At 43.6% G+C, this 13,971-nt stretch overlaps 1 protein-coding gene across 2 annotated transcripts in view; it reads left to right on the top strand.

The window, feature by feature from the left end:
* LOC112234117 (forkhead box protein K2-like) overlaps nucleotides 1-3,876 on the top strand; it is a 32,602-nt gene extending 28,726 nt beyond the window's left edge. Inside the window, exons 8-9 of one of the 2 annotated variants that reach the window (XM_024402117.2) lie at nucleotides 132-281; nucleotides 2,000-3,876. In XM_024402117.2, coding sequence (XP_024257885.1) covers nucleotides 132-281; nucleotides 2,000-2,205 — 356 coding nt within the window. In that variant the 3' untranslated portion in view covers nucleotides 2,206-3,876. Of the gene's footprint in view, nucleotides 1-89; nucleotides 282-1,999 lie in introns of both variants that reach the window. The other variant, XM_024402115.2, reaches the window with a different exon arrangement.
* Nucleotides 3,877-13,971: the final 10,095 nt, after the last annotated feature.

Raw genomic sequence — 13,971 nt, 5'->3', positions numbered from 1 at the left:
ATGTTGATCAGTTATTGTAGTGTTCGTTTGGTGTTATGTTATTAGAAGTCATTGACATCTCTCTTCTTTTTTTCTATGTTTGTCTATAGTAAAAGTAGAATCTGTTCCAACCATCTCCCACGCCTCTATAGGCGGTGGCAGTCGCATCATCCAGACGACCCAGTCGGCCACGCCCTTACAGACGCTAACCTTAGTGCAGCAGCCCCTGGGCCAGCACCAGCTCCCCATAAAGACCATCACACAGAACGGCACCCACCTGATGCCAATGCAGGCTGCTGCAGGTGAGACACTGACTTAGAATGGATCCTGTCAAAGCTCTTTATCTGCATCTGTAGTCTACCACTACTCTGACCCCATGTGTAGTCTACCACTGCTCTGACCCCATGTGTAGTCTACCACTGCTCTGACCCCATGTGTAGTCTACCACTGCTCTGACCCCATGTGTAGTCTACCACTGCTCTGACTCCATCTGTAGTCTACCACTGCTCTGACCCCATGTGTAGTCTACCACTGCTCTGACCCCATGTGTAGTCTACCACTACTCTGACCCCATGTGTAGTCTACCACTGCTCTGACCCCATGTGTAGTCTACCACTGCTCTGACCCCATGTGTAGTCTACCACTGCTCTGACCCCATGTGTAGTCTACCACTGCTCTGACCCCATGTGTAGTCTACCACTGCTCTGACCCCATGTGTAGTCTACCACTGCTCTGACCCCATGTGTAGTCTACCACTGCTCTGACCCCATGTGTAGTCTACCACTGCTCTGACCCCATGTGTAGTCTACCACTGCTCTGACCCCATGTGTAGTCTACCACTGCTCTGACCCCATGTGTAGTCTACCACTGCTCTGACCCCATGTGTAGTCTACCACTGCTCTGACTCCATCTGTAGTCTACCACTGCTCTGACCCCATCTGTAGTCTACCACTGCTCTGACCCCATCTGTAGTCTACCACTGCTCTGATCCCATCTGTAGTCTACCACTGCTCTGATCCCATCTGTAGTCTACCACTGCTCTGACCCCATGTGTAGTCTACCACTGCTCTGACTCCATCTGTAGTCTACCACTGCTCTGACCCCATCTGTAGTCTACCACTGCTCTGACCCCATGTGTAGTCTACCACTGCTCTGACCCCATGTGTAGTCTACCACTGCTCTGACCCCATGTGTAGTCTACCACTGCTCTGACCCCATGTGTAGTCTACCACTGCTCTGACCCCATGTGTAGTCTACCACTGCTCTGACCCCATCTGTAGTCTACCACTGCTCTGACCCCATCTGTAGTCTACCACCGCTCTGACCCCATGTGTAGTCTACCACCGCTCTGACCCCATGTGTAGTCTACCACCGCTCTGACCCCATGTGTAGTCTACCACCGCTCTGACCCCATCTGTAGTCTACCACCGCTCTGACCCCATCTGTAGTCTACCACCGCTCTGATCCCATCTGTAGTCTACCACCGCTCTGACCCCATCTGTAGTCTACCACCGCTCTGACCCCATCTGTAGTCTACCACCGCTCTGACCCCATCTGTAGTCTACCACCGCTCTGACCCCATCCGTAGTCTACCACCGCTCTGACCCCATCCGTAGTCTACCACCGCTCTGACCCCATCCGTAGTCTACCACCGCTCTGACCCCATCCGTAGTCTACCACCGCTCTGACCCCATCCGTAGTCTACCACCGCTCTGACTCCATCCGTAGCCTACCCCTGCTCTGACCCCATCCGTAGCCTGCCACTGTTGTGAGTAGTCCCTGTTTGTTTAATTAACTAGAATTCATGCAGCGTACTTGTCAGTGCTGCTCTGCAGTGTGTTTGTGTATCTCGAAGTGCCATATGAATCCCTGTCTGGCTGGAGTTTCCTACACTGTTTGGAAAAGTAATTTTTTTTTATTGGCATATGTTCTAAGATGTTAGATTACTTAGCAGAGTATTCCATCAATTCCAGCACTGAAATATTTCAATGCTTTTCCTCATCTTCCTCCCCATGTTCAGCCACAGCTGTTGCGAGTCCTCTCCACTTGCTGGCCACTCACGCCTCCGCTTCAGCCTCCCTCCCGACCAAACGACAGAACGGAGCCCAGGTGGCCAGCGATCAGCCCAACGTTAAGCGCATCAAAACAGAGGAAGGGGACAGCGCCACCCGCGCAGCAGACACTGACTCGTCGGCAGCCAATGACCAAGCCAGCCACCACAACTAGTCTTCTGCATCATCACCACAGTCTTGTTTTTTTTTTCTCTCCTTTCCTACCATTTATTTCTCCCTTCTTCCATTGACTCCCAAGGTGCCAAAAGGAGAAGATTTTCAGTTGGTTTAATCATTGTAGAGGATAGGAAATTATGACCACCCCTTCAAAAAAAGACTGAAGAGAACATTTAGTTGAGATTTGAAAAAAGGACAACTAGGACAAAGAAGAACTCAAATTTGAAGGTCCCCCTGTGAGACATCGCCACGGAGGAGGAGGAGGATGACGACTACTCCAAGACCACAGGAAGCCTTAACAACAATGAATCTTTAACATGATGAGCCAAACTATGACCACCTGCAGCGAGCAGTTTGACTGAGGCCCATGTTAGCCCGGCGGTCGCACGGCACCTCTGTCTCAACTACCTCAGTGCAGATTGGGGGCCACGGTCAAGGGCACCACTCAACGGACCCATGGGATGACCAACTAGCAGCATGACAAGCATTTGACGCAGACATGAAATATCAATGAGTGCATTCAGAAAAAGGGATCAAAACAGTCAGAGCCAATTCCTGGACCTTTGGCAGCTAGCCTTTCATATACTGACCTATAGCCTTATTGCAGCTCTAAGTAGTAATGCACTATTTTGTTGTTCATATGTGGACCATAGGATCTGTTTCAGATGTATTTTCATTTATATAGGTAAAAAAAGTGCTAATAATTGAAATAAAGAAAGCATTACAGCAGTGGGGTCTGACATTTCAATCACTCCACCTGAACTTCATCATTCTCGCTGTTACTTTGTATGTGGACTTTTTTTCTGTTCAGTGTCGTTTCTTTTTTACAATTCTATCAATAGAGTGTGTGTGTGTCCCTGTCAAATCCATGTTCTGTCATATCTAAATCAATTTGCTTTGTTACATATTTTCATACTTGCACAGATAACCAGTAAGATATAAACCATATTAATTCCATGTGTAGTTGATCAGATGCCTCATTGAGCTTTCATGTAACAGACTACAGAAAAGTACCCGAGCCGTTAACGCTTGAATCCTTAGTTGAAACTATACCAAAGGAGTCACTCCACCTCTGTTTTTGGTCAAAAGCTGAGGGATGGGCCTGGAGAAATGTAACCACTCTCAGATTGACAGGCGGGGCTATGGATGCCAGGACTGACTATCCATGATATCACAATTGTGGTTTTAACCATGTTTTGAGACTATACCGTGCTTTACATTTCCATTGTTTACAAACATTGGCGTTGAACATTGTTTATATTCTGATGGGGTACGAGAGTTGAACTAAGCTCATTAGGCCTTTTATAAGTTATTATTCAAGAATCGATGGGTATATATATCATTCATTTAAGTCAGAAAATGGATGTAGCAACTAAGGATTCTAGCTTTAACTGTACATTTAACAGAAGAAAAGTGCTGTTTAAAACCAGACCAGATCTGCACTTGGTAAAATGTTAATTGTTTTTCTCTTGTTATCCTTGGCTGTGGTGACTTTGTGGTGTGGAAAGACCCTTTGCTTGATTATTTTATTCTGTTCTGACAACCTGATGAGTCTGTCTTCAGATTGTATATGTTTTAAACTAAAGAAGATACAAGTGATGGATATTTGTTCCACTTCAGTGGATAAATGATTTTTTTTATTTTATATAAATTAATTTAAAACCTTTCACTCTATTTTACTTGTCCAATGGTTTCACCACAACAGTGATCAGATCTTCTGCTCTCAGTATGCATTTAATTCCCAGATGTGTCAGAGACGACATGCTAGAGCAGCTGATGGCAGACTGTACCTAGAAGAAGCGTGTGCCATTCTATTGCCTCTGGCCAGATTATCCTCCAATTATACATGTTGAATAGCTGCCGTTCAACAACACCTAGCAGGTGATTGCTAACAGACTGCGGCCACCTGTTCCTTTTAGCCCTTAATCTTTCTGTGAATTAGGATTTTTGACAGTGCCCCAATTGACCACAGCGGGGCAGTAATTGGCATGGTAAGGCAAACCTGCTTTCACATCACATACACTGTGCACAAAACATAAGATCACCTTCCTAATATTGAGTGGCGGAACCCTCCCCACTCAGGACTTTGCTCTCAGAACAGGCTCAATTCGTCCGGGGTAGACTCTACAAGGTGTCGAACGCGTTGCATAGGGATTCCACAAGCATTTCGCTACACCCGCAATAACATCTGCTAAATGTGTATGTGACTGATTTGATTTGGCCTATGTTGACTCCAATGCTTCCCACAGTTGCCAAGTTGGCTGGATGTCCTTTTGGTGGTGGACTATTCTTGATACACATGGGATATTGAGCATGAAAAACCCAGCAGCGTTGCAGTTCTTGACAAACCTGTGCACTTACTACCATAACCTGTTCAAAGGCACTAATTATTTTGTCTTGCCCGTTCACCCTCAATGGCACACACACAATCTGTGTCACAATTGACTCCAGGCTTAAAAAATATTCTTTAACCTGTCACCCCCCGTTCATCTACACTGATTTGAAGTAGATGACAAGTGACATCAATGAAGGAATTGTAGCTTTCATCTGGATTCACCTGGTCAGTCTGTAGTGGAAGGAGCAAATGTTCCTAATGATATGTACATTGTGTATATCATGTGACATGTAAAACAAGCAACATTTGCATGCTGGGCTAAAATGTTTCACCCATTAGTATGATTCTGTCATACTCTATTTGTCATGACATTGTTGCATTGTCATAGACAGGGTTTGTTAGAATTCCTGCTTGGTATTGCGTGTGTGTGAGAGATTCAGTTTAGCTTTACTTTCTTTCTGATTAGGCATACCCCTAGAATGCTCCTGTCAGATTTGTATGACGTCACAAGCAGCGATTAATGCAGTCATGACACGCATGCTAAATAACTCAATGCTTGTCTTTCATCCTAATAACAAAGCTACTTAAAAAAATTAAAATAAAATCCCCCTCATCAATCTACACACACTACCCCATAATGACAAAGCCAAAAATGACCCCTTCTTTACTTAAGTATTCAGACCCTTTGTCATGACAATCAAAATTGAGCTCGGGTGGATACTGTTTTTTGATAGTCCTTGATGTTTCTACAACTTGACTTGAGTCCACCTGCAGTAAATTAAATTGAAAGGACATTAATTGGAAAGACACACACCTGTCTATACAAGGTCCCACAGTTGACAGTGCATGTCAGAGCAAAAACCAAGCCAAGAGGTGGAAGGAATTGTCCGTAGAGGCTCGAGACAGGATTGTGTCCAGGTACAGATCTGGGGAAGGGTACCAAAACATTTCTGCAGCATTGAAAGTGTTCAAGAACACATTGGCCTCCATCATTCTTAAATGGAAGAAGTTTTGAACCACCAACACTCTTCCTAGAGCTGGCTGCCTGTTAAACTGAGCAATCGGGAGGAGGCCCTTGGTCACTGACAGAGCTCCAGAGTTTGTCTGTGGAGATGGGAGAACCTTCCAGAAGGACAGCCATCTCTGCAACACTCTTATTAGTGACCTCATGCTAAGACTGATTTGCATGATAAAACAGAGACAAATGGAGATTAATCTATGGATGATTCTACATAGAACACCACAGGGATTCTAGAAGACTGTTACTGTTTACATTACACTACTATAGCCTGAGTGCCAGTCTTTTTGTGCTATCATGCCAACTCGTCAATAATTGTCATGCCAAACTTTGGCTTTACAATGTCAGCAATGTAGTTGAGCATAAAAACCGACAGGCACTCAGGCTAACACTACTGAACTTATTTATGGTGAAACACACTGAAAGGAATAGTTGGTTCAATGATGTGAGTGAACCTCTATTAGCTACTCACGTTTTCACACAAATAGCGCTACTAATCTCAAATGATTAGCTGTCTCAAAAAACATGGTTTGTCTTGAAGAAGCAGTGGTCAAAAACAACATGAGGATATGGGCTTCATGTTCTTACTACCAACTGGTAAAAGCACTCATTGCTGTAACAAGAATGTGACTGTGATCGTTTAGGCTGCTGGGACCGCAGTGTCTCCTCACCTGTAACACTTATAATTTAGTAGGCAGTGTTAACAGATGCTGTTTACGAACTAATGAAATGATAATGAAAAGAAGAACAATGAGCTTAGATATGTCCTTGTGATGCAAAACTTCACTTTTGTAAACATAGTCTACTGAGAGCTCAGAACAAAACAAGTCAGTTTGGTCTTTTTGGGACTCATAACCTTAAAGATCAACGATAATTCAATGAAAAAGAGGATAAGCTGCATTTCACGAACCTGGAATGTTGTGTCTTATCAAATGTGACCCAATTATTTTAGGAGGGTAATGGCTGTTGTGTTGGGAGTTGCATTTCTTGATTGTCCAGTTGTACGTCAGTGGTTTCATTTCAGGTAATGCAAACAAGGCCTGCCAGAAGCCAGAATAGGCCTGATACCCCTAAGCTCTAAGTAACTAGGTGTGGACCCCAGGAAGAATAGCTGCTGCTTTGGAAAAAGACAATCGGGATCTGAATAAAACAATAAACTAACATTTTGATAACTCCATAAAATATATATTTTTAAGAAGAGTAGTATCTCTATTCAAGAAAGGATTGACACAAAGTTACTTGATCATTTTATGATGTCAGAACAAATGTTATACCATAGGCCTGTCCTAGTTTTGCTAGGTTGTTTAATGAGCATGAGCACCAGACCAGAGATCACAACCCTGGTTCTGCCTCCTAAGGAAAGAGAGAATTCAGAAATATGCAAAAGGGGGAGTGCAGTTATGAATGTCTTTGACACAGAGCTGCCCCAGTAATTCAACTGAAATCCAATCAGGTGTAATAGTCTGTATATTATTGCCCATGGCGATAATCATCTACTGTATAGTGCTCCTTTTTTAATTAGCATTATAGGTTGGCGGTGTTGGTAAACACAGTTAGTGCAGAGACAGGTGAGAACCAAGGGTATTCAAAGCAACAGAGTTACAGTTTAATGAACACATCTCTGTTGCCTCAGCTGGCTGTGTAGGTGGCGTTTCCATAGAAACCAGGAGCTTGGAGCAACTGCTTTATTGAACGTGATCCACTGTCATTTTAGTTGGGGGATGGATATGGGATTTGATTGATGGAGGGAAGTCATCTGAAAAATAGATCCTGGAAGTCAGATTTATTTATATGGATATTATTAACATATTTTCGTGTGTCTGCCCAAAAAGAGAGCAAACATTTCCTGAAAAAGCCAACATACATGTGAACATTTCTTTCAGAACAAGTTAGCCAGTAAATGGCAAAGATCACTGGGACCAACAACCATTTTAAGCCCGACTTACACATGGCTTTGACCAGGAAAAGAAACGTGTAAATGGTTCTCTTGTGTCTGCCATTTTCTCTAAGAATGTAACTATGTTAAGGTTCCAATCCTCTGATACCTTCTCATCCTGCTCCATAATAAACACCTCTGTGGATTTCTAGTCAAATCCATGTTATGCACAATGGTTATGAACAAAGTGTGATAGGATTAATTAAACAAATAATCACATCCTGTGTTCAGACTAACAATGTACTGTTAGTGGTTCTACCATTCCAAACACATCTATCAGCTTCATGGAGTTTTCATTGTGATCCTGCTATTTTAAAATACAATACAATTATTCACTTGGGGTTCTTGTTGTGAAGTAACAAATGCAGAACAATAATCCCTTTTGAGCGCCATGTAATTCTCTGGAATTCACAACGAGAGACAGCATTCAGAGAGCTCCAAGATCAGAGAACCAACTGGTCAAGACTGGTTGGTTGTTCAAATGGATGTTGTTGAGATTACATTACATATATGAGATTTAAGCTATTATGAGGATAAGTTCATGCTAACTGGTTTTGGCATTTAAGTTTTTTGTTTGGTCTTGTCATTAGAGAAAGTCAACTTTCTTTGGAACCACTTGTTGGATTTTGATAATGCATTCTCCCTGATTTGAGGGCAACCTCACAGCACAGGGTCTATCGGGCTGCAGTTCCTCCCTGTACCACATGGTGGCAGTGCAGAGCAAGGTACACAAACGCCTATCTGACCTACATCCATGTGCAGAGATTCACAATATCTATTATGCTGTGTGCACTCTGTCTTTCTCAAACCCGTGCACACACACTCACATACACCCGAATGACCGCATATAGACCGTGCTTAGAACACATCACCCACAGTGAAAGTGCCAAGAACATGTATCTCAGCCTAATCTCAAAATTGTATTTAGGTCCTCGATACATGTCTTTCACCCATGAGAAAGAGAGAGAGATCGGTGAGTGGGTAGAGATGCAGTGGAGAGATGGGGAGTTTGTGTGGGTGTGCTCGGTCATCAAGCCCTCTGAAGAACCCTGCCAGAAACCGGTTTGGAGATTAGAGTAGATGGCTGCCGCTGATCTTGTCTTACGGGGCCTGGGTAAAAAGGCGGCTCTCCAACTGACCTGGACAGAATCCTAAAGCCCTAGATGCAGGATTGCATACATCTTTGAGCTTAAATGCGCCCTCACAACACCCAGAGATGGGCACTAAGAGAACTCAATGACCATCCCTCAATGAGCCTAAGGGCCTTGAGTAATGTATTGAGTGTATACTCTGTATTAGACCAACCATGTTATAGTGGAGCCCTTTACACTAGAAATGTGAAGTATGAGGAGGTTTGTTACCATGTTTTGACTGACTCCACATTGTAGTGCTTTACTGGCTGAGTCATTCTGGTCCTCTCTCGGTAATGGAGAGCATGGTTGACTGGGTTCTGACATGCGCTCTGCAGCATCCTGCGCTCTACTGGAAGGCTGTTGGTCAAGCAGTGCTTCTGGGTCATCACGGTCTGAAAACATCACATGAGCTCCACATGGGCCTTCATGTTAGACCGCGTTAGTCAGGCTCTTATAACGTTTTGATTGTGATGCTTCATAGCTCTTTTGTAATGCTCACAGAATGCATTGGGTCTGTGACTATCACTAACAGTGAGAAACCGTGAATACTCTGAAAATGTAAAGGTACCACTGTGTAAAACACAGAACAACCTCTTGCAATCTTTTTGGAAGATGTTACTAAGTTACAGTTCATATAAGGAAATCAGTCAATTGAAATAAATTCATTAGGCCCTAACCTATAGATTTCACATGACTAGGAATACAGATTTGCATATGTTGGTCACAGATAGCTTTTTTAAAAAGGTAGGGGTGTGGATCAGAAAACCAGTCAGTATCTGGATTTGGGCGGGAACTGGAACACACTGTCATACACGTTGATCCAGAGCATCCCAAACATGCTCAATGGGTGACATGTCTGGTGAGTATTCAGGCCATGGAAGAACTGGGACATTTTCAGCTTCCAGGAATTGTGTAAAGATCATTGTGACATGGGCTGTGCATTTACATGCTGTGACATGAGGTGATGCCTTCCAGGAATTATGCTGTCTAATCAGCTTCTTGAAATCCCACATCTCTCAGGGGGATGGATTATCTTGGCAAAGGAGAAATACTCACTAACAGGGATGTAAACTCATTTGTGCATAACATTTGAGAGAAATAAGCTTTTTGTGCATATGGAACATTTCTGGGATCTTTTATTTCAGCTCATGAAATATGGTACCAACACTGTGTTTATATTTTTGTTCAGTATAATTACCTTTTGGAATGTTTCCCAGTGTCCCCTAATATGCTCCAGGGGTGCCGTACTACTATACTTGACCCTGTAAAACAACATGTGACAATAAAACATCCTGTTTTTATTTACTTTTGTGAACCATAACCATGTCAATTCAAAGTATCACTACTCCGTTTGTTAGGGCAATAATTCAAATAACTCCAATGTCACACAAAACCCTTGTAAAGTATTGGTTATCTTTTAGAGAGAAAGAGGGCTGTGTCATGGGTGAAGAAGTGGTTTAGAATGCCCAAATCATGGCTATTCCCCACCATTTATTTTCTCACTACTCTCAATCAGCTCCTTACACATGTTCAACACACACGCACACCTAGCCCTCAGTGAGTGTGTGCAACAGAAAGGCCTGGAGCTTTCATCTCTGGGTCGGGCAGAACTATAGGGGCTGTGTCCACTCCTCTAGCCACGGCATGAGAACTACAGGCAACAGCCAGAGAGGACTGGCGGAGGGAGGGGAGAACAGGTAACAACCAGAGAGGACTGTCGGAGGGAGGGGGAGAACAGGCAACAGCCAGAGAGGACTGTCGGAGGGAGGGGGAGAACAGGCAACAGCCAGAGAGGACTGTCGGAGGGAGGGGACACATAGTCCCCTGTGGCCAGAAACATCCCTTTCATAACATCAACACTGACCACTAACCAGCAGCACCCCATGTCTTGGCCCATTTACAAATACACTGAGTGTACAAAACATGAACACTTTCCTAATATTGAGTTGCAGAGTTGCAGTTATTGACACAAACCAGTACGTCTGGCACCTACTACCGTACCCCGTTCAAAGGCACTTCAAATGTTTGTCTTGCCCATTCACCCTCTGAATGGCACATATACACAATGCATGTCTCAATTGTCTCAAGGCTTAAAAATCCTTCTTTAAACTTCATCTACACTGATTGAAGTAGATTTAACAAGTGACATCAACAAGAGATCATAGCTTTCACCTGGATTCACCTGGCCAGTCTATGTCATGGAAAGAGCAATTGTCCTTCATGTTTTGTACACTCAGTGTATTTGCCCATGCACAAGAACAGGCTGGAATCTGTACCATAAGAACAGTACAGTGCATACCAAGGTTAGGAAGTGGTGTTTTGACTGAGAGTAAATGACTCCTGACAGGTGCTGCAGGTGCAAGGTGCTGTGGGTGAAAGCTTGTGTTGGTGTACTGAGGACAGCAATATCTCACCATGCGGGTACCACGCGGTACACATTATGGGTAGAGACACATCAGATCTGATCCTGATGGAATGTACTTCACTTCAAATCAAGAACCTGACCAAAATACCTGTTTAGTTGGATATTTGTGGATGCTTTTTCTAATGACTCAATGAAAGACTGTTTGGTGGTAGGGGATGACAGATCTCATTAGCTGTAATTGCTTCTGGTTCGAATTACATAAAGTCACACAACCTAAAAAGAGCAGTGGGAGATATTGCTGATTTTGCCTCCTCTCCTGTTGTGAGAGCTGTTTCCTGCTGGGTTAATTACTGAAGGATGCTTTCACAACTGTCTTTGTGTTGTTAGTTAGGCTACCTTTCAAGTATAGTAGCTACTCTCATTAGAATATTTTCAAAATATGTCATCATTGTACTTTTTATTATTGTTTTACCTGGACAAATTGTGCCTCTGTAGACTAGAGAAATATTGGTAGCTATTTTATGAGCGGCCTGTGTGTGATGCGATTATAAAATGTTACGTACGCTCATAGCGAGTTTTGTAATGTTCAACTCAACCTGTGGGTAAATGTACTGCAGTTGTTGCATCCCCTTCATATGGGCTGGTTCAAGGAGCCAGTTGCAGTGAATTATTATGGCAAGTGTGCATGAGGTGATAGAATAAAATAGAGCATTCATTATGCACAGGTGGTTCAGAAAAAGTGGTACTGAAATATTTGGATATGCTTGTGCATGATAAAAGCCGTCAAAAGCTCCAATGGGTAATATTTTGTGTCTAATTCTCTGCATGCGTTTTGAATTGCATTCTTCAGTAAAGGGATTGAAAAGGCTATATGCTGGGCTCATTTGTGCAGGCCGTCTGAGAGGCACAAAGCCACCCGTCCTTCAGTGTTCTAATTGGTCATCGGTTTTATTCCCCCACCACTCTGCTTCTGACAGGCCTTACAGATGGAAAGCCTGTCTACTGTTCCCAAGGAAACAGAAAGACCTATTTTACACTGCAACAGCCTCTTGGAGCTAACGCCAAGGTAGCACTCTTAGTCTCCCATGTTTCACACTGTAGATGAGGTGGAATTGGAAAAACAATTGTTCTACACACTGGCTGGTTGGTGAATGATCTTGATAACAATCTGCCAGATAGTAAATATACTGAAGAAAAATATAAACGCAACATGTAAAGTGCTGATCCCCTGTTTCATGAGTTTAAATAAAAGATCCCAGAAATGTTCCATACGCACAAAAAGCTTATTTCTCTCAAATTTTGTGCACAAATTTGTTTACATCCCCGTTAGTGAGCATTTCTCCTTTGCCAAGATAATCCATCCACCTGACAGGTGTGGCATATCAAGAAGCTGATTAAACAGCATGATCATTACACAGGTGCACCTTGTGCTGGGGACAATAAAATGTCACTATAAAATGTGCAGTTTTGTCCACACAACACAATTCCACAGATATCTCAAGTTTTGAGGGAGCGGGCAATTGGCATGCGGACTGTAGGATTGTCCACCAAACCTGTTGCCAGATAATTGAATGCTAATCTCTCTACCATAAACCGCCTCCAATGTTATTTTAGAAAATTCGGTCGTTTGTCCAACCGGCCTCACAAATGCACACCACATGTAACCACGCCAGCCCAGGACCTCCCCATCCGACTTCGTCTGAGACCAGCCACCCGAACAGCTGATGTAACTATTGGTTTACACAATGTCTGCACAAACTGTCAGAAACCGTCTCAGGGAGGCTCATCTGCATGCTCGCCGTCTTCACCAGGGTCTTGACCTGACTGCAGTTTGGCGTCGTAACCGACTTCAGTTGGCAAATGCTCACCTTCGATGTCCACTGACACGCTGGATAAGTGTGCTCTTCACCGATGAATCCCAGTTTCAACTACACCAGGCAGATGGCAGACAAGTGTATATGGCGTCGTGTGGGCGAGTGGTTTGCTGATGTCAACGTTGTGAACAGAGTGCCGCATGGTGGCAGTGGGGTTATGTTATGGGCAGGCATAAGCTACGGACAACTATTGCATTTTATCAATAGCCATTTAAAAGCACAGAGATACCGTGATGAGATCTTGAGGCCCATTGTCGTGCCATTCATACGCCGCCATCACCTCATGTTTCAGCATGATAATGCATGGCCCCATGTTGCAATGGTCTGTACACAATTACTGGAAGCTGAAAATATCCCAGTTCTTCCATAGCCTGCATACTTACCAGACATGTCACCCATTGAGCATGTTTGGGATGCTCTGGATTGACGCGTATGACAGCGTGTTCCAATCCCCCCAGCAACTTCGCACAGCCATTGGCGAGGAGTGGGACAACATTCCACAGGCCACAATCAACAGCCTGATCCACTTAATGTGAAGGAGATGTGTCGGACTGCATAAGGCAAATGGTGGTCACACCAGATAATTGACTGGTTTTCTGATTCACACCCCTGCCTTTTTTTTAAAGGAATCTGTGACCAATATATCTGTATTTGAATATCTGTATTCCCAGTCATGTGAAATCCATAGATTAGTGCCTAATGAATATATTTCAGTTGACTGATTTCCTAACATGATCTGTAACTTGCATGTTGAATTTATATTGTTCTTCAGTGTAGAATCAATGCCCTCCATGAACTGATTCAGAACACTGCATGGAGAAGGTAGAGGCTTTTCCCACACAGAAAACGTCCTATTATTCCTCAGTTGACGTGTTCACTACAGGGTTACATGGCCGCATGGACCTGCGTTTGTGCCATCATGTCTCCAGGGCTACCCGTCCTTATCTCAGTAAAGCCATATCATATCACTGTACCTTTTATAGCAGGAGAGTTTAGACCACACCTGGCTGTGCCTGACTGTAAACAACTAGGTGCCATTCAATAATGTTACCCTCTGCCTTATCAGAGAACCTTGCAATAGTCACGGTGGGTAGATTATAAAA

Source organism: Oncorhynchus tshawytscha, linkage group LG27 (genome assembly GCF_018296145.1).
Source record: "Oncorhynchus tshawytscha isolate Ot180627B linkage group LG27, Otsh_v2.0, whole genome shotgun sequence".
Taxonomy (NCBI): Eukaryota; Metazoa; Chordata; class Actinopteri; order Salmoniformes; family Salmonidae; genus Oncorhynchus; species Oncorhynchus tshawytscha.
This window is presented reverse-complemented; position numbering and strand designations above follow the sequence as displayed.